This window comes from Osmerus eperlanus, chromosome 3 (assembly GCF_963692335.1).
Source record: "Osmerus eperlanus chromosome 3, fOsmEpe2.1, whole genome shotgun sequence".
NCBI classification, from domain to species: Eukaryota; Metazoa; Chordata; class Actinopteri; order Osmeriformes; family Osmeridae; genus Osmerus; species Osmerus eperlanus.
Window position 1 is genome coordinate 14,567,697 of NC_085020.1, and position 26,669 is coordinate 14,594,365.

The following is a 26,669-nucleotide window of genomic DNA, read 5'->3' on the forward strand; positions in this document are numbered from 1 at the left end:
CACTGTGAAGCGCCGTCCTATGAGTTCTGAAGCATTTGGCTGAATCTGAGCGGATAATATTGCCAGAAACACTTCAGAATTCATCCTACTGCTTTTGTCAGCAGTCGCATCATCGATAAATACAAGGGAACCAGTTCCATTGGCAGCCATACATGCCCACGCCATAACACTACCTCCACCATGCTTCACTGATGAGGTGGTATGCTTTGGATCATGAGCAGTTCCTTCCCTTCTCCATACTCTTCTCTTCCCATCATTCTGGTACAAGTTGATCTTGGTCTCATCTGTCCATAGGATGTTGTTCCAGAACTGTACAGGCTCTTTTAGATGTTTTTTGGCAAACTCTAATCTGGTCTTCCTGTTTTTGAGACTCACCAATGGTTTACATCTTGTGGTGAACCCTCTGTATTTACTCTGGTGAAGTCTTCTCTTAATTTTTGACTTTGACACAGATACGCCTACCTCCTGGAGAGTGTTCTTGATCTGGCCAACTGTTGTGAAGGGGTTTTTCTTCACCAGGGAAATAATTCTTCTGTCATCCACCACAGTTGTTTTCCGTGGTCTTCCGGGTCTTTTGGTGTTGCTGAGCTCACCAGTGCGTTCTTTCTTTTTAAGAATGTACCAAACAGTTGATTGAGCCACACCTAATGTTTTTGCTATCTCTCTGATAGGTTTGTTTTGATTTTTCAGCCTAACGATGGCTTGCTTCACTGATGGTGACAGCTCTTTGGACTTCATATTGAGAGTTGACAGCAACAGATTCCAAACACAAATACCATACTTGAAATGAACTCTAGACCTTTTATCTGCTCCTTGTCAATGAAATGGAACAGCTGAGCAGCCAATTGTCCAATTACTTTTGGTCCCTTAAAAAGGGGGGGGGCACATTTAAATGTATTGTAATTCCTACACCGTTCACCTGATTTGGATGTAAATACCCTGAAATTAAAGCTGAAAGTCTGCACTTAAAACACATCTTGATTGTTTCATTTCAAATCCATTGTGGTGGTATACAGAGCCAAAATGATGAAAATTGTGTCAATGTCCAAATACTTATGGACCTAACTGTATGTCACATCAGTTTTGCGGTGGTCTACATGACCCTCTAGATGCGCTACTCTCTATCCGTCTTACGATCTCACCATGCATGTCCGATTTCATAATGGGAACTGGGATGTTCACCGTTATACTTCTGTATAACGGTGAACATCCCAGTTCACCGTTATACTTCTGTATAACGGTGAACATCCCAAGACGGATAGAGAGTAGCGCATCTAGAGGGTCATGTAGACCACCGCACCACAGAAATCTGAGAAACACTGTATTGAGCTGGGTGTCGACATAAAGCCTGAAGCACCCCTGTCTCGGAGCGGACACTACTGTAGTTTGTGCAGTAAAGGGAGAGTGATAGGAAGACGTTATCTTTGCTTTCGGGCCGCTGCTTCCGTACACCGCTCATGAGAAGACAGATCGACGGGCTCTCCAGAAGGCTGCATGATGAAGGATCCGCACACCGAACGTACAACCGGACACCTGCCACCAATGCTTTGATGGACAACGGTTGCGGCTTGCAGGACCCAAATTGGTGCACCATGAAAGCGAACAGCACGGACATGTTTACAGGCAGAGGGCTCACAGAGAATGCACCACAGTATGTAAGCCTATAAGAATATTAAAGCCAGGCAAAGTCATAGGATTTTTACGTGGAAGTGCACACACCCGACTTCATGTAGTGACAGGCGGATAATAGGCTTTGTGCTGCTGCAGAATCAGAATCTGCTTTATTCGTCAAGAAAGTTCACACAAACAAAAAATTTATTGTGGCAATAAGGTGCATACAATAACCATCTATGGATCTTAAAGATGAAAAGTAAAGCAGCACCGTGATGGAACCACCTGGCCCTAATCCAGCACGGAAATGCAACCGGAGGAGAACACGGAAAATCTGCCACTAAAATCGTCCAGCAAGTGTAGAACGCTCGTTCAACAAATCCAACCCAGCGCTCCCGACAGTGTGTCGAAGATGCGCGGACCACTGCGGCAGCCGAATGTCAACCGAACAGAAAACTGTTGAAACGCCAGCGCACAATGAACAGGCGCTTTTAAGACAGGTGGTGAGGCAGGACCCCCATCGATGGCGTTGTCCACACTAGCGTAATACAGGAAAAAGGCCCGCGTGGAATCAAGTTGTTAATGCTGGCCAATGCGCCGCCGTGTGGCACCGACAGGTCGATTGTAAGGCACTTCTTGCCCGACTATTAGCTTGTGGCTACGCCTATTGGACTAGCCTGAATGAACAGAGAAAAGGAGATATCTAAAAAAGCCCTATCATGAACCCATGGCTACCTCTTTTGGACGAGTGCATCCACAACGCCCGGCTCTCGGAGCGCAGGCTATTGCACACATTACTAACCGTCAGGTTATGACATTTAGCAAGTACACAAACAATGATTGGGATGCTTCTGGTGCAGCACAAAGTCTCCAACTTTCAGTATATTCACTTGCCCTTTTGGGGCCAGGCGGCCCCGACGAGGGCACAGATCGGGAATGTGTCCCCGCAGTAGGCTAACATGCAGATATTGCGATCAGCATAGCAACATACATTTACGTTGAAATCAATACACAGCATTGGGCCAACAGCGGACGACTTGTCGTCCTATACCGTCCTCCGCCCGCCCTTTATACGGCCTTGCGTGGTGCCTCATTGTTTTTAAAGGCCGACACATATATGCAGTTCTTGGACATGGGTTTACCGAGAGCCAGGGATTCGCAAACGAAGAAGGAGGGGGGCCCGGTGTGCCCGGTAAACCCCGCTCAATCGAGGTCCCTCGCCGACCAGTCTAGCCGCACATTTATTCCTGGAGGTGCAGGCATGTATTCCGGCCTTCGCAGACAGGCATTGTGGTAGGCTGCTACTCTCAGAACACGTTCCGCCGTAGGCCATGTAGTATTGGAGTTTCAGATTAGTAATCAGGGCTCCAGACTAACTTTTTGCCTTGGTTGCACTGGTGTGCCTAACTTTTTTATTTAAGTGCACCAGCACAAAATTTAGGTGCACCCAAATTTTTCCTTGCGTCGCCACAATTTCAAGGTCAGGTTTTTATCACACTCCATATACATTCATATATATTATGTAAATGATCTTAAACAAGAATAAGGTGTAGCTAAATATTTTTTTTATTTGAAGCACAATTATACTGTATATAAAAATAACAATCTTTTAAGTGCTTCACTGAGCTGCCAAACTAAAACATTTTAAGCAAAATAAAACATTTCAAAATAGAAAGTGCTACTGTTTAAAAGTGCTTCCCTGAACTGAGACCTAACATTTCATGGCTCAAAGTCTTATAGCAGGTCCCCCCTTGCTGTCGCATGCTCTTCAGATGGCCAACACCTGTAATTTGGCCTTCTTGCCCTTTGGCCTTGGCTAAACCAGCTTGCCACACTCCCTAGCATCAAAATCCTAGCTCCATGGGTTAGCTCCATGGTCCAGCTCCGTAACTCAGGGGTGGGCAATTAATTTTTACAAGGGGCCACATAAGAAACCTGAAATGTGTTGGAGGGCCGCATCAACAATAACTTGAACTTAATTCTGCTCACTATTCATTTTCTCCCATTGTAAAAAGCAGTAAAGTATATATTTTGATTAGCTGCTACTGGTTATCAGAAGAATAAGGATACTCTGTAAATATTTATATAAATATTACATTTTGGAGTAGGTCAAATAGGAAAAGACTAGAAGTAATAAATAGTAAAAACAAAAACAATCATTACATCAGTGTTTCATTTTATTTATAACTAGTTAATCTTCACAAACACTGAAAAGTTGTTTTCCAGTATGTTAAAGATATGCAATTGATCAACTTTATACAAAAAACAATACATTTTTTCAGTTCATTTTGTTCTGTGAGAGAAATCCAGTGGGCTTGAACAAGTGCATCGAAATCTGGCTGAATGTCTGAGGTGGATATGCGAAGGACAGCTGACAAGTGATGATCAGGGTCTGCAGTTTAACTAGCAAACCATCAGCCTGCGCCCACTGAATCAGTCAAGTTCTTATTATGTCCGCTTTAGTTATTTCCTTTAGTCCCTTAGTGCCGATTCAAATTGTAATCCTTCAACACAGCGACCTGTTCTCCACAAACTATGAACACAGCTTTGACCTCAGTAAACAGATACTTAGAAGTCCATGTCTTGTTAAAAACGTTTTTCATTTTCGAGGGCTAACCAACAGCTAACTCTCCTGTCGGTGAAGTTGCGCAAGCGCACATATGTAAATCGCCTGATCACTGTAGTCTTTCAAGACTACATATTTACTACCACTCAACACATTTATTGGGTGTGCTCAAGCCTTCGGCGAGAGCACAACCTTTGTTCTCTCACATATATATATTATTATTCTTTTTGACCCCTTAAAACTCAGTCAATATTTGGCCTACATAGACAACCTAGGTGTCAAAAGTTTCGTCTTGGTAGCGATTGAGTTGCTTCTATTGGGATTTACGTTCCGTTGCATGGTTTAGGCTCAAGTTACGTTTTTGTGGCGAAAAGTGAAGCTAACGGTGGCTAATTTGCTAGCCACAGTCACTGACGTTACTAACGTCACTACGTCACGAAAACACGCGTGACTACCTGTAGCAGAACATTCGTTTCGCATCTGTTAACTTGGGGGATAGCTAGGCTAACTATAGCTTTACTGTAAGGCAGCTGCAGAAACGCCACAAGCAAAGAGGCCAAGGTGATAACTATTTACTTATTTTACTTTGTGATGTGAAACACAATTGTAAAATGTAATGTACAATATTAGCTGATATTATTAAGGAAGTAGGCCCACATCTACTTCGGAAACGGTAGTCTACTATTTCACTGAGGCATTAGCATGACATTAGCCTCTGTTACCCGGGCAACACAGACCACTGTAGTATATGATGCATCTGTTTTCAATCATTAAAATAAACGTTCCTCACAAATACATTTTCGTTGTAGGATTTATTATGACATTACAAGTAAACGATTTGTTGGTGAAATTATCATTACCTGTGGTTTCAAACCAGTGTTGCTCACTGCAACGCTGTAGCCTACGCGAGACACACTACAAAAACATCTACACAGCTGTTTAGGAAATCAAACGGCGACAGAACATGTTTGGCACTCCCCTTACTTAAATCAAAAGTCTTTCAATAGGTGAAACTATCTGACTACTAACCTGAACTTCATTGCCACAGCCTAAACTTTGTCAATCTGTTCATGAAAATAATTAATTTCAGCCTAAACCGTACAACGGAACGTTAATTCGAATTCAACCAACGCAACCGCTACCAAGACGAACACAGCAGTAGTCTAGTACTGTACTGTAGTAGTAGAATTTACCGGGGCAGCTTCTCCACACAGGGCTATATCGCATTTTGCGTTGTTACTGACAATGATCGCTACCAGTGATCTTTTTATGAATGAGCGATTTTCCACTAAATAAATGTCAAGCTTATTTACGTTTTTGGGGGCATATTTTCAGTTAGCAGATGGTACTGTTTGAACCGTGATTCTATCTTCTGCCGGTAACGTCGTAGAATAATCTTCAAAGGGGGTTCTTTATTAATGAATGAATGCAATATGAGTAGGCTAAATGCCTGAAAATATCACGAGAAGGGAAAACTTAAAAGGACGTTTAAGTCATAGAGATTAGGTCCATTTTTACACCGGTCTGCCAAATTTATTCGTTTTGATTCAGCTATGAGGCTGCCTCTTGCAGGGGAAATGAGAAGACATCATATTTCATTCTACACTTCACTCGTATTTTGAGTTGTAAATGAGCAGCAAAAAAAAGATGCTTTTAAATCTATGTAATCTTTATAAATAATAAGTAGGCCCTATGCATTTTTATATAAAATATACAGACCCCTGTGCAACCGACGCAAGCAAGCACACCCTACAATTTCCCCAGAAATTGTACCCTCTCTAGTTGATTTTTGATTTACCTCACACAGGCCCGATTGGGCCAGCCCGTGGGCCGGTTGTGCAATGCCCAGGTCTGCCATAACTGATTCTCTGGTGCTCAGGTCGTAATTTCCTGTGACATCAAAGAACTGTGGGGCACTTGGTATGGAGTTTTATTGTCTTAAACTGTCACTGAGTAGAGTTAGCCAATCACAGAGACCACTATATTAATTGATTGAACCTCTAGAAGATCCTTTGTTCGAAGTTTATATAAGGCAGTGCTTATGGATGTTCTTTACCTCACATGGGCCTGATTTACCTCACATAGGCCCGATTGGGACAGCCCATGGGCCGGTTGTGGCCCGCGGGCCGTACAATGCCCAGGTCTGCCATAACTGATTCTCTGGTGCTCAGGTCGTAATTTCCTGTGACATCAAAGAACTGTGGGGCACTTGGTATGGAGTTTTATTGTCTTAAACTGTCACTGAGTAGAGTTAGCCAATCACAGAGACCACTATATTAATTGATTGAACTTCTAGAAGATCCTTTGTTCGAAGTTTATATAAGGCAGTGCTTATGGATGTTCTTTACCTCACACGGGCCCGATTTACCTCACACAGGCCCGATTGGGACAGCCCGTGGGCCGGTTGTGGCCTGCGGGCCGTACAATGCCCAGGTCTGCCATAACTGATTCTCTGGTGCTCAGGTCGTAATTTCCTGTGACATCAAAGAACTGTGGGGCACTTGGTATGGAGTTTTATTGTCTTAAACTGTAACTGAGTAGAGTTAGCCAATCACAGAGACCACTATATTAATTGATTGAACCTCTAGAAGATCCTTTGTTCGAAGTTTATATAAGGCAGTGCTTATGGATGTTCTTTACCTCTCTTGAGAACGACCTGTAGCTTACAGTTTACATGTCCTCCGTTATGACGGGTCACAGAGTACTCTGTTAATCTGAAGTTTTGTACAAACTAAATACATTTTATTTGAACCGCCATCTTGACTATTCAGATTACACAGTGCCACTAGAATTTTCCTTCACAAGACCCCTTTGAGGGCAGCACAACAGCAGCATGGGAAATGGAGCAATGCTTAGCCAGAGCCGTCCCCGGGGAAGCACGTAGGGGGCGCGGATGGAACGGCCTCGCCACACTCGAGAAACAAACAGGAACAGCTCCTCGTGGTTGAACCCCAGGGCTGTAATGCCCTGTCATACAGGGCCTCCGAGATCTTGTACAATGGACAATCCTTAATGTTGAGCGATTCACGGCCAAACGGGAACTGCGCCTGACTTGGCGCCCAGAGTTTTCACCGACCCCATCGATGCAGGGATCCTCGGACGGAGAACCATCAGGAAGCAGCTCAAAACCTTCGTCCAGATCCCCAAAAATGCACATGCCGGTAGGCTTGTGCATGCCGTGAAACTCACTCCTCAGGTATGTAAGAGGCCACCCGCGTCAAAGAAGAGCTAGCTTTTCTTTGGCGTAGTTGGTGGTCGCACTTGGCAAGTCGGAGGCCGAGCGTTCGAATCCCGTGAGTGGCAAACTACCTTGTCAGACGGAGCGTGGCTACGGCTCTTACAGACCCGTCGCATTGGTGCCGTGACCCGGATTCACGAGGTTAGCGTCAGCTGACCGCCGGAGTGAGTTTCAGAGGGGTGATGGTAACGGAATGAGAACCGTGAGACTCACTCCTCAGGTATGTAAGAGGCCACCCGCGTCAAAGAAGAGCTAGCTTTTCTTTGGCGTAGTTGGTAGTGGTCGCGCTTGGCAAGTCGGAGGCCGAGCGTTCGAATCCCGTGAGTGGCGAACTACCTTGTCAGACGGAGCGTGGCTACGGCTGTTACATACCCGTCACACGTGTGCTAAATGACTAAAAATATCCGACGCCATCACCCAGGTGTGCCAATCACTGGAACGAGACAAAAAAAAACTGTCTAACTTCTCCTACCTATAGTGCTTAACCAGCCTTTAGATACACATACAAATAGGGCCCAAAAAATCACTGACGCAATCGGAATTTACATGTCATCTTCAATGCGCCCATATTCACTCGTAGAGGAACCTGGTTTGTTTTGCTTTTCCCTCCGTTGTACCGAACTCGTACCGAACCGTGATGTCTGAACCGCGGTATGAACCGAACCGTGACTTCAGTGTACCGTTCCACCCCTATTGCTGACCATATACCCATCTTCTGATGGCTAATTCCAGCAGGATAATGCACCATGTCACAATGCTCAAATCATCTCAAACTGGTTTCTTGAACAAGACAATGAGTTCACTGTACTCCAATGGCCTCTACAGTCACCAGATCTCAATCCAATAGAGCACACTGGGATGTGGTGGAACGGGATGAAACAGGCTCGCCTTGAAAAATCCGAGATACTGGCCATCTTTAGCAGGCTCTTGTCTACAAAAAGCAGTCCTCCCTGACGTTTTTGGAGTAGAATTGAGTGAAATACAAAATTGTTTACACACTGCCAGTGAGCGAGCCGAGTCTGACTCTGAGGCTAACGTCAAAACAATGTACCTCCGGGACGCAGTCTCACTCCAATTGCAAGGTTTCCACAAATCACAAAAATAATCGGAGCATCTGGCTAAAAGCACAATTCCCACATCTCTTGAAGGCTGCCCTGCTCGACTTATTGGTTGGTGTAGAATTAACCGAACTGTAAAATGGTGAACTTATGAACATGACGCGACCAAAACATGGCTGCCGCCTAAGCCTATGCAGTTTCCCTGGCGTCAGAAATTAATCCAATTACAAAGACTTTCACGACCCAAATCAGAATTCTGAGCCGACAGGTCTGTGGGCGATCGCTTTTTCTCCTAAAGTCTGCCCTCCTCAACCTTTTTGGTGAAGAATTCGCAGAGATGCAAAATTATTCACTAATTATAAACACAGAGGGAAAAATCTAGCTACTTTTCGAGTTTGGTTTTCCGTCACTTCAGACTCACGGTTAGACTAAATGTCTAAAAGTGCTCAAACCTTCACCATAATTCAAGAGTAGTGTACTTTCACAAACCCAATCATTGATTCTAGCCTAAAATGTGTAAAAATAGGTGACATGACTTACCGAACGTGGCTGCCTCCAACACGGCTATGAGGCGATTCCAGTTGAAAACAACAATGGCCGGCGAAAAAAATGTATATTCCTAACGGCGAGCTGCGATTGGAAGCAAAATGAAACAGAAGCTAAAAACCGAGGGTGGGGGCTTGGTCAGCAGACAATTCCCAGAAAGGCTGTGTGTGCGTCTCGCCAAGCTTGCGCGTGCGTCAAGTAGGGTGACCACCTGTCCCACTTTGCGCTGTATCGCACAGCATTTTCAATATGCGACATGCGAGATAAGGGGTGAAAATGCTAAGCGACACAACGCAAAGCGGGACAGGTGGTCACCCTAGTGTCAAGGGGCAGGATGAGTCTGTGAGAATTTGGAGCGCTCGCTGTGAAGCAATTCAATTGAATTCAATCATATTTTGACGAAATTGTTGGTGAAATTGTTTATGGTACTTCAGAGTGATGTCATCTTGAACCCTATTAGGTTTGAAAAACCATCAGTCAAAATTATATTAGATTTATTGACTCAAAGATATTGAGGCAATGTGGACATTTACATAAATACAGCCCTTTCAGCCATTTTGTATTGCCTTTCTTATTCCATGTCACCCTATATAAAGACATGTATTCTACACATCTGTAACAACTTTCAAGTCGATTGGATCTATGGTTCATGAGGAGAAGGGTTTTGAAGGTTGTACCAAATTTGGAAAGTACAGCAAAATCTATCATGGCGGACCTTATGGGTTCTTGAGGCTTTTTTGTTCCCCATGAGAAATAAGGCATGTATACAAATTTTCAGGCATTTTTCAATAATGGGGCGCTGGAGAAATCACACTTTGGGCGTGGTTTAAAGCACCACCTATGGTCGTACGTGGGCCACTAGCCATCTGGGAGTAGTGAGTGACCTGTAGTATCATGGGACCAAATTTGAAAAAATCAGGTCAAGGACTTTTTGAGCTATTGAGCCATTTCACGGAGAAGAAGAAAAGTAATAATACCAACAAAAACAATAGGTTCCCCTTCTACCGGAGGAACCCTAATAATAAGAATACTAACAAAAACAATACATGTAGTCCTCCTACCAGAGGAACCCTAATCAATCTACAATAAGACTGAAGAGTGTTGGTGTAGTGTTTGCAGTCATTTGTTGCCTGCCGAATGAGGCATGTTAGGTTCAAAAGCAGCAACAAGCATGTTACGATGGGCCAGGTCAGATTTGTTTGAATGAAGAAGATGGGTTGCCAGATCTGCCGGAGAAAATAAAAGATGACCTAACAGATTCATCTGGTTCCCATCTCAATTCTCTCACAAACATCCTAGCATACCCTTGTAACCTGTGCTTGAAAATATGAGTGTAAGAGGATGTGAGTATCAGTATTACTTAGTATTACTGGATCTTAGTGCTGCATTCGACATGGTCGATCATGACATACTACTAGACAGACTCAAAATATGGATAGGACTCTCTGGCGCAGCACTTAACTGGTTTGCATCTTACTTGAAGGACCGACAATACTTTGTGTCTCTAGCTAATTACAGATCAGAGCTGACGAGGATGACATGTGAAGGCTCAATACTGGGGCCTCTTCTGTTCAACATCTACATGCTTCCACTGGCTCAGATTATGAAAAACAACAAAGTGTGTTATCATAATTATGCAGACGACACACAAATCTACATAACTTCATCACCTGGGGACTATAATCCCATACGAGGGCTAGGGAAATGCATTGAAGAAATCAACAACTGGATGTGCCTGAATTTTCTTCAATTAAATAAAGATAAAACAGAAGTAATTGTTTTTGGTCCCAAGGACGAACGATTGAAAGTCAGCGCTCAGCTTCAATCGCTGATGTTAAACACCACAAACCAAGCAAGAAATCTAGGCGTAATTATGGATTCAGACCTCAACCTGAACAGCCATTTCAAGACAATTACAAAATCAGCCTACTATCACCTGAAGAATGTATCAAGGGTTAGAGGCAGGGATGTAATGGGGGCTAAACGCACGTAAACGCCGTTTACGCACCTCCCGAAATTCGGAAATAGCGTTTATCCATCTCTAAATTGCAGAAATTGCGTTTATCCACCTCTAAATAGCGTTTATGCACGTTTACGCACATCTAAATTCCCTGCGCCTCGTATTCTGCCGTTGGAATAATCCGAAATAAATTTGGTGTAATTTTAAAACACCAAAAACTAAATGTCATATTGTTTAACATATAAACGCTGTAGTCTGAATCATTTCATCTGCGCTGTAGGGTCTGTGACCCTCCAATCAATGCGTTGCGGCTGCGGCGGCGACACCAATCAGGATCTTGGTGTGCACAACATCGCATTAAGACAGGGACAAACGGCTAGCCTACTATTATTAACGTTCTCTTAATTACGATAATGCAGATACAAGCCAACCTTACCGGCTCCATCCAAATAGGCCTAATGAAACGTAAAAATAATAAATTAACAGGGTTGTCAAGCCTCTATGAAGGGGCTGAAATGCGTGTGTCTCACGGTCCGGTCAATGCGTGGGGGGGGGGGGGGGGGGTTTGAAACAGACGTGAAAGCTCGTCTCGGGGAGGGGGGGGGGGTTGACGACCCTGTAAATAAATAAATAATACAATTCTTAGTTTACCCACCTCTATTTTTACCACTACACCACTGGTTAGAGGACTTATATCTCAACAGGATGCATTTAGCTTCAGTAGACTCGACTACTGTAACGGTGTGTTCACAGGTCTCAGTAAAAAGTCTATCAGAAAGCTGCAGCTGATTCAGAACGCTGCAGCTCGAGTCCTCACTAAGACCAAGAAAGTGGATCAAATCACTCCAGTTCTGAGGTCTTTGCATTGGCTTCCTGTCCAACAAAGAATTGACTTTAAAATCCTGCTGTTGGTTTATAAAGCACTGAATGGTTATGGCCGAAATACATTTGTGATCTGCTGCTACCTTATGAACCGACCCCTCAGGTCATCTGGGACTGGTCTACTTTGTGTTCCAAGAGTCAGAACTAAACATGGAGAAGCAGCGTTCAGTTTTTCTGCTCCACATATCTGGAACAAGGTCCCTGAAAGCTGCATGTCTGCTGAGACCCTCTGCTATACACATAATCTTGCCTTGCCTATCAGTGGAGTGCACCCAATGTTGTGTCACCCATGTTGTCACAAAGTCCATAGACTTTGTTGTTTCTCATTTATGTGGTTTATCTGCATCCCCATAATGTCCCCCCAGTGGGTCTGAGCTGTGAGGGGAAGTTCCGCTGTGGAACATCATCCCGCTGCATCAGCATCTCGGCTCAGTGTGATGGAATTGTGGACTGTGAGGAAGGCGAGGACGAGCTCAGCTGTGGTACGCGCACACGTGCACACACATAGTAGACTTACCAAAAGCTCACAATATTCTCCCTCACTATTTTTATCATTTTATCAGTTTACCTTTTAAAGGCATGTTCTTCATTAAGACTGTGGCTATACAGTGTTAATGTTTCTCTCTGTTGCCTATTTATACAGTGAGGTTGAGTGGGAAGAGTTCTGTGCTGCAGGTACGTAGTGAAGGGGAGTGGAAGACAGTGTGCTCTGATGAATGGAACTCTGCCCTTGGCGTTTCCGCCTGCAAACAACTGGGCTATGCCAGGTAGGACAAGGATGCATGGAACTATAGTAGACGTCCTATGGAGATTCAATTCCGTCTAACTTCACATACTTTACCATTTTGTACTGCATACTGTACCACGTTGGGTGGATATATCTCAACTGGTCAAAATTGTCTCCTCACCTTGCTTATAATAAGCACTTATTTTGACCCGGCCACCTTCACCGTGTTGACAAATGAAACAGGGAGGACGGGTCTCACTTTGGACAATTGAGCCGTAGCCACAGTATAACTGACCTCTCTTGATCTGGTCCCACAGATACGTGGAGTCCAGCTCCCTTCCCTGTTCCTCCATAGAGCAGGACTTCCAGAACAATCTGATCTCCATCAACATAAACCGTTCTGGATTGCAGCAGGCCATTAAGATCCATAATGCCAGCCACCTCAGGTACAGTAGTCTGATGTAAAATTGTCATGATTTTACTTGAAATTATGAGATGTGGTTTGACAGGGCAGGCAAATACAACTGCCCCCCATCACTTCCACTAGCATTTAAAAAATGCTAACAAACAACCTGAATTATTTCAGAATCTATAGGGGGGATTTGAAAATATTTTGGATAAAGCAGCAAACCAAGTTTACATGAGGGTGATATTTTCTTGTCCTCCCTCTCCTAACTCTCTCTCTCCAGTAAGACCCAATGCAGCTCAGGCAGGGTGACCACAATAAAATGTCTAGGTGAAGTAAACTATAATTGATTAATGAATTTCTGCATAAAATGCATAAATAATTTAAATATTCCAGTGAATGTCATAATGTATCATATAATCATAAACTGTACTTTGTGTGTCTGTGAACAGACTGTGGCACCAGGCCTCGCTTTAGCAGACGTATTGTAGGGGGTAACGTGTCTGCATCAGGTCAGTTCCCCTGGCAGGTGAGCCTGCACTTCCAGAATGAACATTTGTGTGGAGGTTCAATCATAACGTCTCAATGGATCCTAACTGCTGCTCACTGTGTGTACGGGTGAGTCAAGAAGAAAAAAAAACATAGTACACATACACGTACGTACATGCAATCACATGCACACAACACACACATGCGTACATACAATGACCTACAAGCACAAACATATCCATACAAATATACCAAAAAAGACAAACAACAAACAAACTTTTTTTGGCCATGTCTAGTCACCTTATTTGCCATGTCTTTTATGTTGAAATTCCCACCAGTGTGTTTGTCGTCCCTGATCTGATTAGTTTCTCCTGTGTGTGGTTGTCTATATCTTAGTTTCAGTTTGCTTATTAGTTAAGTTGTTAGGTTTGTTAGTTTCAGCTGTCTTGTCTATAATTTGGTTATTTAAGTCCCTCCCTGCGTCTCACATATTATACTTCTTCTTTTAGTACATACTGCACCTGCATATAGTACGTACTATTGCAACAGTATACATACAATTGGGAAATACTACTTCATTATAACATTGCGTTATGTGACGTATTGTCTGCTACACTGAAGATTGTGGGTCATAATAGCCAGAAAAGCATGCTGGCTTGCATACTACAAAAAGCGATCGGATTCCGTAAGACATTGGTAATTTTGGCATACTGCATTGGACATACTATGTATTGGGACATTCTAAATCTTCTTCTGGGATACTTTCTAGTATCGTAGTATGGGTATTGGGATGTGCCCCATGTTTACCCCAATCATGGTGAAGTCAATTGTTGTCTGTTGGCATGTTAAATTTAGGGATGCACCGAATCCAGGCTTTGGTTTCGGATTCGGCCGAATATTGTTTTTTTTGACGGGGTTCGGTTTCGGCCGAACCTTAGAATTTTTTTCCACCGAACCCTATGCCGCCGTTAATTATGGGAAGGTGTATATGTATGTGGACCGTTCAATGCAGTAGGCTGAGAGAAAGTGAAAATGGAACTTGTGAGCAGAAAAAGTGTTGTTTGGCAGTACTTTCAGTCAAAAGAAGGCGATTCAAGTCGAGCTATATGTTCAATTTGCAATGCCGATTTTTCTCGTTGTGGCAAGGACCCTAAACATTTGCTTATGAAACATCAGAAAAAAATCAAGAAATCGAAAAGGCTAATATTTTGGATATTGATTGGATCTTGAGATAGGGTAAACATAGGCATATGGCAGTTGTCAAAATAGTTTTTCCCACTTGTCTTCCTGGCATAATGTTGCCTATTCTTTTTTTTTCAGTTAAAATAAAATGAAAAATACACTGCTATGGACATTGTTTACTTCATTAATATGTTTACTGTGTTAATGGACTGAGGATGGGAGTAGGATTCGGTATTCGGTTTTGGATTCGGAAGGAGGACCAGTGGATTCGGTATTCGGCTGAACCCCAAAAATCTGGATTCGGTGCATCCGTAGTTAAATTATAGTTCTGTCTGAATGGTTTTTCATCTAGTCTAGTCCATATATGTCTTAGCCTCATACCCAGTGAATAAATTGAACCTACCCTCTACTGAGCATCATTACACTTACCTTCTCAGGTTTGCATACCCTACCCTGTGGGCATTGCATGTAGGATTGATAGAGCAACCAGTCAACGGAGCTCAGGCTTTGGCTGTGGAGAAGATAATCTACCACGATCGCTACCGCCCAAAAGGCCTGGACTATGACATTGCTCTGATGAAATTGGCAGAACCACTGATATTTAACGGTATGGGACAGTTAATAATTGTATTAATGACCATGCCAGCATCTCTGAAATAAATTGCTGTCTGTCTCCACGAGAACGTTATCACTAAATCCAAATTATGTGATTAAGTATAAAGACAACCATATGATTTGAGAGCGTACACACTTTTACAAGAATAATGATCAGGGGCCTGTACTACGAATCAAGATTTGGCGTTAGCGAGGTAACTTCAGGTTCAACCCAGGGTTTTCTGTACTACGACGGAGGATCACTTGTTACCGGGGTAGATCGCCATGGTAACACATGCTGAACGGCTAACCTGGTCGGGAGCAGGTTAAGTTGGAGATCAGAGATCAACCGGTATAAAAGCCCCGCCCACTAACTCATTCTTGAGGATAATGCCGTCTCCGTTCATAGAAGATCCTGTGGAGCTTGGTGCGCGGATAGTGAGAGGTGTGCTCAGAAGAGCCAGAACATTTAGAGACCGACAAAACTCTTTCGCATTCCCTCATGAGTATCTTTATGAAAGATATAGATTCTCAGCAGAGGGAATTACGTATCTTTGCCAGCTTCTTGAGCCGTATGTTGCCAATGCGACACATCGAAGCCGTGCGCTCACAGTCCCACAGACTATATAGGCCTATACCGTTTCGTTATACCTACATACCGCTATACCTACTTTTATAGTGTGGGTGATGCGGAGAACCTGAGCAAGAACACGGTCTGCCGCGCAATTTGCAAAGGATTTTCTTCAATGGCTGTTGCCACCATATTCTGATTAATGGAGTGATGAAAAAGAGATATCCAAAGTTCCCTTTGTAAAAACTTTGGACTCTAATATGTTGACAAAATGAAACAAGGATTTTCATTCTGTCTTCATGCAATGTTCTGATTTCCGTTCTGGAAATGTATGCACATTATATCATCTTTTACAACTTAATGCATCATTTGCTCTTCACAAGTTAAATAAATGATAATTTCACTACTTTCATTGAATTTGGATATTTCATTCACTTTTATAGCATTTTTCAAAAAGAATAAATAGGACATTGAAAGAAAGAACTGGTGAAAAACCCCACAAAAGACTCAAAATGCACAACAAAAAAGCCACAAAAAGGTATAAAAAGACCAAAACGTAGAAAAAAGTTTAACAAATACATCCTTATGTGTTCTCCCTTCCTATAGGAACACAGAAAAGCCAGCCTTGTTTTTTTCATTAAAAGCCTCTTATACTCTATATCGAGCCTCTTATACTCTATATTGAGCTCCAGGGTTCTTTTATACAGGGCCCTCGCATTGTCTGCTCCAACCTGAAACAAATAAAGAACATTGTCCCTTTGCAGGGCACACTTGGAGAAAGTTGAAGGTGACCATTTGACTACTGTGTTTCAAGGTTCATTGCTTATAATTTGTGTCTTTGTCTTGGCCTTGAAGTGGAGGCCCTAGGCTCAGGGGGAGGAAGACGTTCCTCTTCCAGCTGAGTTTAACACCATAGCAATTTAATCAATTGAGTCATATTTGAAATGAGCACTGTAAGGACTTGTGTCTCATGTTCAGACCACCACCATTAGCAAGTCATTACAGACACTTCAATCCCAGCCACACGTTCATTCTGATAGCTGGAGAGGGCCAGCTCCTCAGCAGGAGTGAAGTCCTGTGGAGGGGGGCCCCCCCAGTTTTCTTTGCCTTATTTTTCTTCCTGTTGGCTGCAAGCAATTTCATTGTTCTATAGGCCCTTTGTAGCTATACCAATATCCTACAAAAGGGACTGACTCAGGCAATTCAGCCTTGTACTTGTTGGCCTTAAAATATGTGCAAGTATTGCCTACTGCTACTTACCGTTTTGAATTATGGTTTTATATTAATTTTGTATTTGCTCCCACGATCGTTTGCCACTGCCAGGGTTGCAACTAAAATAATACAGCAACACAAGTTTAACGTTATGGAATGCACACGTGTAATTATGGTCACACAAGATATCAATAAGTCATGTAGCTTACGCATTTACAGCGTCTGCTATTTTCTGCCAGCTTGGCAGCAGCGACTTTGTTGATTTTTGTCTGTATTATATGTCTGTATTCCTGATATGTTTGTATTACAATATTTCACGCAGGAGGAGTAGACAAAGTTTGGAAGATTATTGTCGGCTCCTCCTGCGTGAAATATGCGGCTCTTGTTTTGTCCATGTTTGCGATTGGACATACGGTGCAAACACCGCCCCTTTATGTGAACGCGCACGTCTCTAGATTGGAAAGATCTGGGTTGAGTTAGAGAGTTGATAACCGCCGTCGTGATACCACTTATCGTGATTGCGATTGTTACGCTTCGCGTAGCCGGGTAACTGAAAGGGATCCAGAGCATGTTGATCTTGATTCGTAGTACAGGCCCCAGGTCAGACATTACATTTACATTTAGCAGACGCTCTTATCCAGAGACATGTTCTACCTAAGTCTCTTTGAGGCATGGTCAGAGGACAAAATGTATAGTGAAGAGAAAAACAGAACACACAGCCAAAAGGTGTTTGTTATAGACACTGACTATTACTGTATACACAACATACACTCACCGGCCACTTTATTAGGTACACCTCTTCAATTGCTTGTTAGCACAAATAGTTAATCACATGCCAGCAACTCAATGCATTTAGGCATGTAGACGTGGTCAAGACAACTTGCTGAAGTTCAAACCGAGCATCAGCCTACCTGAGTATTGTTGCTGACCATGTCCATCCCTTTATGACCACAGTGTACCCATCTTCTGATGGCTACTTCCAGCAGGATAATGCACCATGTCACAATGCTCAAATCATCTCAAACTGGTTTCTTGAACATGACAATGAGTTCATTGTACTCCAATGGCCTTCCACAAATCTGCAGCAACTGCATGATGCTATCATGTCAATATGGAGCAAAATCTCAGAGGAATGTTTCCAACACCTTGTTGAAAGTATGCCACAAAGAATTAAGGCAGTTCTGAAGGCAAAAGGGGGTCCAACCCAGTACTAGCGAGGTATACCTAATAAAGTGGCCAGTGAGTTTACAATAGGAACACATATACAGTAAATAGTAATGAAAACTGAGATCAAGTACAAGACAAATAAATACGGCAAAGCAGATCTACCCATTGTGATTGACATTAGCACATAGGAAATCCTTGATTTCTCCCACAATTCTCTGCAGGCCTACCTCCCTTCTTTTCTTGGGAACATTCCCTCTCCTCCAAAAATGAGTGTGTATATGTAACCAGACCAACTCAGGATCCAAGTGCAGAAGGTTTATTGAATAACAGGGTCGTTCAGGAATAGGCAGAGGCACTGTGCACAGTAGGGCACTTGGTCTAACTTTTGCCACTCTAGAGGGCATTTTAGAAACACTTTTTCAACCCTGGGGGCTACCAGGCAGTCACCCCCTGAGTCTTCCAGTGGGCCTGGATACACCCATGGGGACAGTATATTGCACCTATAACATTGGGGAAGCCAGAAGGAGAGGGTGAAGTAATATAGAGTCTACTTTAAACAATGAACATACTTTATACAATTGAATAAGAAGTCTCCTTGATTCTTTGTGTTTCAAGATGACCTGGTAAACTGATGATAATATTCAGGTATTGCTTTGGAGCAAGGTATACCCGTCATATTTACATTTACATTACATTTACATGTATTCATTTAGCAGAAGCTTTTATCCAAAGCGACTTCAAAGAGAGAGCTTTACAAAAGATCATAGGTCACTGATCATAACAACGAGATAGCCCCAAAACATTGCGAGTAGCCAAACATGAAGCATACATTGTGAAAAGCAAATAAGTGCCAATGGGGAGAACCATAAGAGCATGTAGTTAAACAAGTTACAAATTAAACAACATGAACCTCAAAAGTGCAAGAGTGTACCTGTAGAAAAAAGCAAGCAACAATAATATAATATAATTCACAGCGAGTACAGAAAGTTAAATCAGTTACAACTAACCAACAAGAGCAACAAGTCCCTCAGTAAGAGTCATTGTGTTCCTGGAGGAAGCTAACATCAGGTCCAGAAAATCATTCCTAAGTACCGTTGTACTCCCGGAAACAAGTGCGTCTTAAGCCTTTTCTTGAAGGTGGGGAGACAGTCAGTGTCTCTGATGGAGGTGGGGAGTTGATTCCACCATTGGGGGGCCAGACAGGAGAAGAGCTTGGGTTGGGAGCGGGCGCTCGAGAGGTGGGACCACCAGACGGTTGTCAGAAGACGACCATAGGTGGCGGGTGGGGGTGTAAGGCTGGAGAAGAGACTTGATGTAGTTGGGAGCAGTCCCGTTCACTGCTCGGAAGGTCAGTACCAGGGTCTTGAATCTTATACGGGCCATGATGGGAAGCCAGTGGAGGGAGATGAGGAGCAGGGTAACATGGGAGTGTATTTCCTGGCATAGTTGCCTTTGCTAAACCTTTTTAAGTCACCAACCCTGTTCAAGAATGTCCCACATGCAAAGACACACAGAGATGCAGACAGACTGAACAGTGGTCAAGGCTTGGCTACAGTGAGTTTGCTTCCTTGTGTGTGATTCCAGCAGACTACATAGTCTCAGGGTTTTTCCTGCATAGAGAACATTTAGGCGCACGCCAAAGCCATTTTCCCGAGCGCCTATGACAAATCCCGAGGGCCTAAGGCAAAAAAAAAAGTCTGCGATAAAAAAAGAAGAAGCTGTGAAGCAGTGGCGGCTGCTGGTCTTTCAAACAGGGGAAGCTCATTTTCGGCCTACATCATATACATTTTCAGTTCACTGGCTAGTTCACCCCTACGACACTAGCCTAGCCTACTGTATGAATGAATGAACGAACGATCTAACCAAAAAATATTTAAACCCGAAGGAAATATGGGAATTAGGTTAAACTGAAACAAGGAATGTGATGTATAATTGTATGAAATGTATGATGAAAATTGGTTAGCAATTTCGCCAAGCAAATACCAAGAAATAGGTTGCAGCAGTTTGTCTTTCAACTACAGTTGCAAAATCCGTGATGGGACTGAGCTTGAATAGCTTCGGCGACTTTTTATAGTACAAAATCACTGTCAATCAAAAGGAGATGCAGTCTTTCGACAGGCCCTCCAATCATCACGCGGAAGCCCAGCGTCCAGGCCAGCCCACTCCTCCATTCAACCCCAGAGACGCTGAGCGTCCGAGGCGGGACATAATCGCAGCATTTATCCAATGACCGTATAGTTTCGAAGCACTGAAAAAAACTGTTCAACGCAGCCCCATTGAAGTCCATGGAGCTGAGCTTCAACAGGGAAATGCACTGTGGCGCTACGGGAATGTATGAGATGAAAATCAGTCAGTCGACCTGCTAATATATGTAGCTGATTCTGAACGAACTCGTCTTCGATATGAACGTGTTCTAACGCATTTAAAATGTTAACACAATAGTAAATATTTGACCATGAATTTTTTGAAATATTAAGGGAAGCTGAGCTTCCCTTGCAGTCTTAAAGAAATCGCCACTGCTGTGAAGCTGTGTTCATCACGCGTGCAATGCATGTCAGCGAATATGTTCTCAATAGTATGTTTAAAGTAGGTTACAGCCGAACCCCTCGTTCTGTTTTGATCAATAGTAATCGAGTTGATAAGCGTGTCTTGTCTGATCAATACGCAACTGTGAGGTGCGCGAATGGACAGAGCGGCCAGTAAACTGTCGTTCCGCTGCGAGGGCCAGCCCGACGTGCACGAATACACCTGTACAAATGCAAATGAAATTTCCACTCAAAATGCTGACAAAAGTTTGATTAAAGATCCTGTAAAGTAAATTCCATGTTTTGCTTCTAAGTATTTAAGTTAAGCTTCTAAGTACATTTCACGGCGGACAGTTTTAACATGGACCAGATACAGACGGGGTTCACCAACACACGGCTTCTCTTGCAGCGCGGAACCGTACCGAGCATCGCCCCCCCGCCGTTCATCCTCCGATCGCACCTGGACCATCCACCGCCGCCAGCAGTTCATCACTCAGTTCTGTGTGCTTGTTATAATTATAATAGATAACTTTTCCAGAGGTATCTCTGCTATAATTAGTGCAAACCGCTAACTTGATATTAGGCTACTCGGTGTAGAATGATGGTATTTTGGTGAAACGGTAACCTAGCTAATGTGCTAGAAGTAGTTGGAGAGCTGTCTGCTGTCTCTGCTGTAAATGTTTACTCCTGTGTTACAGCTCAGGGGAATATTTCATTTATATGCATCTGTATGTTTCACTCATTGAACAAATACATTTGAATTCTATACTGTTTTGTTCGGCTTGACGTAGCGTTCATTATCTGGGTCGTAGGTAGCTTACTTGAGAGAGGCGGCGCCTTCCAACGAGGGGGCCGAGCTTCAGCTCCTTCAGGCGACATGCCCCCCCAGTCTCGAACAGAGAAGACTGCTGATTTTATAACGATTTCAAAGCCTAATTTAACATACTTGGTTGGTGTTTTTTTCATTCGAGTTTGGATGGGTGGTTAATAATACATTATTCTGTGGTGTGGTGAACTTGAAACTCGTTTTTAATTCCACTTTACAGGATCTTTAACGATTTCCAACGCCCTCTCCATTGGTAGGCTATTTTTTTACCTGGAATGATAATATATAGTGTAGGCACGAAGAAGGAAATTGCAAAACACCTGGGAATAAATACATTGATTAGAAAATATATATAAAGTTATATGTGCTTGCTATAACTTCTATTAGAGCCGTCATCGCAATTAATCACTCATGCAGTGCATGTCCGCGAATATGTTTAATAGTAGGTACAGCCAAAACCCTCGTTCTGTTTTGATCAATAGTAATCGCGTTGATAGAAAGATCGAGTGTCTTCTTGTCTGATCAAGACGCAACTGTGATGTGCGCGAACAATAGCTTGCTTCTAAGCAAGCGCCCAATTATCAACCTGCGGAATCCTGACTTCATCAGTTGGCGGTTAGATAGTTAGATAAACAGTTAGATAAACTTGAATTTCATAATTTGTTTGTTCCATTTCTGACCACTGGTTAGTTTTAGATTCTATTGATATACATTTCAGTAGTTTGCATATGTATGTAAAGAGGTAAACCTTGATCATCTTTGAACCATACATGATAGCACCATGGGGCTTGGACTATTGTCAATCTATTAGCCTATCTATTTGAATCTAAAGTGAAAGCAAAATGATTTCCTCCAGCATAGCCTCCATTATTTATGAAATGGTAAAAAATAAATAAATACATAGATGTCTGCTAATAAGGTGACACGGCAATACGTTGTTTTTGTTTTTTTGAGCACCAAAGACCTATTTTGACCCAGCAAAAACCCTGTAGTCTAGACTCTAGGCTACATAGACTGCAGTCTACCACCCTCCTTTCTACTATTATAGTCTACTACTAGCCTTTCTACTAAGGATGGTAGGCTGCTCTTATGTGTTCATTGCCATTCTTATGAGTTGCTAGTGTTTTTCTCTATATATATTTTTTAAGAATGACAATTAAATCTATCTAGATAAACTATGCAGGGCCTGCTGAACCTATACCTCTTCCACAGATACTGGTCAGGGAAACATTACTTCTGTCTCTGAAGACCCTTGGGGCTGGTGGGATAAACGCTCTTTGTATAGTCTGAGCACCTTCATCCACAGGGTTGTCAAAGAACGGATATGCCATAATTGATTGTAACTTGTCTAACCGCTCTGCTTATTTTCTAAGGCCTTATTTTATGTCAATTAACCAATGGCTTTTGAAAACAGTTAAAGTGACATTATTTCTTAACTTGTTTATTTAAATTAATACATTCTTTGGAGATGAAGTAAACACGTAAATTCTTTAATGTCTGCACTTCACAGTCTGCACTTATGTTTCCGAACACGGACTAAAGTGCTTTGTGCACTGGAATTTACTCGACGGAACTGTCTTTTGAGATTCTTTTTCCGCCTGTTTTAAATGATTTGCAACACATCTTTATTTAGCTTGACTTTTAGCCTAACACGGAGCAGGCTAGTTCAGAAGTATAAGTTACCTTGGTTACGTAGCTAGAACTAGAATAAGCCACCTTAACACAACTCTCACTGAAGTAAACAAGACGTTGATGGAACACCCCCCTGTTCTCTTCACGGAATATGGTGTTGTTTCTGTCACAGACCATAAAACAAACATCCTGATGAATAAACACTTACTATATATGATAATTTAGTAGCACAGGTCAAAGACACATAGCTATAAAAAACAAATGTTTTGAATCATAAAATTATTTCTCAATGTATATTTAAAAATAGAAATATTTAAAGATTTCAAGGGCAACAATTCATAGTTTTCACGGGACGTCACGTTCCAAGGGGGATGCCCCCTTGGAACGCTCAAGTAAAGTTAAACACAAGAATATACAGGTATATTAATTACGGTATTTTTTCGATATTCAACTGAATGTAAAACAAAGACAATGTGTGAGGCTTGTGTTAAGACTGGTTTTTCATACTCATTTGGTCCTTTGTTTTTATTTACATTTTTCACAGCATTCCAAAATGTAAGGAAAAGTTGACTTTCCGTTTGAATAGTTAGTAGTTGTTTAAGAGAGAGGGGTTAGCTAGTTTACTGTAATGATATCACATAGTCATCACATATATAAAAACCTTGCGGTTTTTAGGGGCAGACATACGGCAGCGGGTGCTGTATATGGATCGCAAGTGCCCAACACTTGCAATTTGTGTCCATATCTTTCCTTTTCTTTAGCTAAGAGGTGATTCAAAGAAACGTGGGAAAATAAATTTGCCGGCTTTTGCTACGTCTCAACAGTGTGAGCCGCCATCGCCAGCAGCTTTCTGCCCTCCAGGTCACCGCGGATGTCACGTGACTGAAAACTATGAATAACAAGGAGTCTTTGATAGGGTGATGCAGGTTCTGCTAGGGTGATGCAGGTTCTGCTAGGGTGATGCAGGTTCTGCTAGAAAACAGTCTTGTTTCTGGTTTCACCCATCTACCTTCTCTCCACCAGGTTATGTTGAGCCTATCTGTCTGCCTAACTTTGGGGAGAATTTTGAAGATGGATTAATATGCTGGATCTCAGGATGGGGGGCCTCGGAGGATGGAGGTGAGTCCAGACATTCCTAAAACAGGCGTCACTTGTTGTACACTTGTTTTTAAGAGGTTTATGTTTGTCAAACCAAGGTTTTCAGGTTCTTTCAGGTTTAACCGAGTGTTACTGACACACACACAGCAAGTGAGTTTTTTTTGTTTTTGTGTTGACCAGGCGAGGGCAGTGTTTCGATGCACTCTGCCCGGGTCCCCCTCATCTCCACTAAAGTGTGTAGTCAGCCAGGTGTCTACCAAGGCTTCATCTCCTCCTGGATGATTTGTGCTGGCTATCTTGAGGGAGGAACAGATTCCTGCCAGGTCGGTAAAAAAGCTCTAGGCTTAAGGTGGACATTTCAGGTTGTAATTATGTAGGATTCTAAATACATTTAAATTCTAGATTGTAATTAGTGCAAAAGTACCCCAAATAATTTGTTCAAATCAAAACAATGTGTTTTTGAAGCACACAATCAATTTGGATGATTTTCAAGAGCCACTGTGTTTCACCAGTGTTTGTTACCTGTGTGTGTTAACAGTGCGTGTGTTTCTGCAGGGGGACAGCGGTGGTCCTCTGGCCTGTGAAGATATGGCAGTGTGGAAGCTAGTGGGTGCCACTAGCTGGGGGCAGGGCTGTGCGGAGAGGAACAAGCCAGGGGTATACACCCGCATTACTCAGTCCCTATACTGGATCCATCTACAGATGGAGGTGAGTCGGGAAGGGGAGACTTAATTTCAAATTTTTACTTAATTTTGACAGTGGACAGAAACATGTAGTGATGGGTCACAATGTGCCACAATTCATACATAGTACTCTGCAAAAGTCTAAGGCACCCAAGATTTTTTACATTAATATCGACCAGTGTTGGGTGTAAAACATTACAATGTAACGCGTTACAGTAGTCAGACTACCTTTGTTAGGTAACGAGTAACTTTACTTTACACTAGAGAGGGTACAATTTCTGGGGAAATTGTAGGGTGTGCTTGCTTGCGTCGGTTGCACAGGGGTCCGTTTTTGAATGACATTTTTACAACTGATATTTCTGTATATTTTATATAAAAATGCATACTTATTATTTATAAAGATTATATAGATTTAAAAGCTTTTTTTTTTGCTGCTCATTTACAACTGAAAATACGAGTGACGTGTAGAATGAAATAGAAGTCTTCTCATTTCCCCTGCAAGAGGCAGCCTCATCGTTGAATCAAAACGAATACATTTGGCAGACCGGTGTAAAAATTGACCTAATCTCTATGACTTAAACGTCCTTTTAAGTTTTTCCCTTCTCGTGATATTTTAAGGAATTTAGTCTACTCATATTGCATTCATTCATGAATAAAGAACCCCCTTTGAAGATTATTCTACGACGTTACCGGCAGTAGAAGATGGAATCGCGATTCAAACAGTACCATCTGCTAACTGAAAATATGCCCCCAAAAACGTAAATAAGCTTGACATTTATTTAGTGGAAAATCGCTTTCATAAAAAGCTCAGTGGTAGCGATCATTGTCAGTAACAACGCCAAGTGCGATATAGCCCTGTGTGGAGAAGCTGCCCCGGTACTACGGTACAGTACTAGACTACTCCTGTGTTCGTTCGTCTTGGTAGCGATTGCGTTGGTTGAATTGGATTTAACGTTCCGTTGTACGGTTTAGGCTGAAATTAATTATTTTCATGAACAGATTGACAAAGTTTAGGCTGTGGCAATGAAGTTAAGGTTAGTAGTTAGATAGACTTTTGGTTTAAGTAAGGGGAGTGCCGAACATGTTCTGTCGCCGTTTGACTTCCTACAGCTGTGTAGATGTTTTTGTAGTGTCTCGGGTAGGCTACAGCGTTGCAGTGAGCAACACTGGTTTGAAACCACAGGTAATTATAATTTCACCCACAAATCGTTTACTTGTAATGTAATGTCATAATAAATCCTACAACGAAAATGTATTTGTGAGGAATGTTTATTTTAACGATTGAAAACAGATAACGCTACATCATAGACCACTGTAGTATGTGTTGCCCGGGCAACACAGGCTAATGTCATGATGCTAATACTTCAGTGAAATAGTAGACTACTGTTTCCGAAAGTAGATGTACTTCCTTAATAATATCAGCTTATTTTGTACATTACACATCACAATTGTGTGTCATATCACAAAGTAAAATTAGTAAATAGTTATCACCTGGCCTCTTTGCTTGTGGCGTTTCTGCAGCTGCCTTGCAGTAAAGCTATAGTTAGCCTAGCTATCTCCCAGAAGTTAACGAGCTGCTAAACTAATATTCTGCTAGAGGTAGTCACGTGAGTTTTCGTGACGTTAGTGACGTAAGTAGCGTCATTGACTGTGGTTAGCAAGTTAGCCACCGTTAGCTTCACTTTTCGACACAAAA

The 26,669-nt window shown here is 42.5% G+C and overlaps 1 protein-coding gene across 1 annotated transcript in view; it reads left to right on the forward strand.

Annotated features, from left to right (window-relative positions):
* Positions 1-25,022, forward strand: part of LOC134017606 (transmembrane protease serine 3-like) — a 31,161-nt gene extending 6,139 nt beyond the window's left edge. The window contains exons 2-10 of the mRNA XM_062457437.1: positions 12,227-12,343; positions 12,505-12,628; positions 12,906-13,034; positions 13,278-13,324; positions 13,447-13,612; positions 15,103-15,272; positions 24,216-24,311; positions 24,471-24,613; positions 24,846-25,022. Coding sequence (XP_062313421.1) covers positions 12,227-12,343; positions 12,505-12,628; positions 12,906-13,034; positions 13,278-13,324; positions 13,447-13,612; positions 15,103-15,272; positions 24,216-24,311; positions 24,471-24,613; positions 24,846-25,022 — 1,169 coding nt within the window. The remainder of the gene's footprint in view (positions 1-12,226; positions 12,344-12,504; positions 12,629-12,905; positions 13,035-13,277; positions 13,325-13,446; positions 13,613-15,102; positions 15,273-24,215; positions 24,312-24,470; positions 24,614-24,845) is intronic.
* The last annotated feature ends 1,647 nt before the right edge of the window (positions 25,023-26,669 follow it).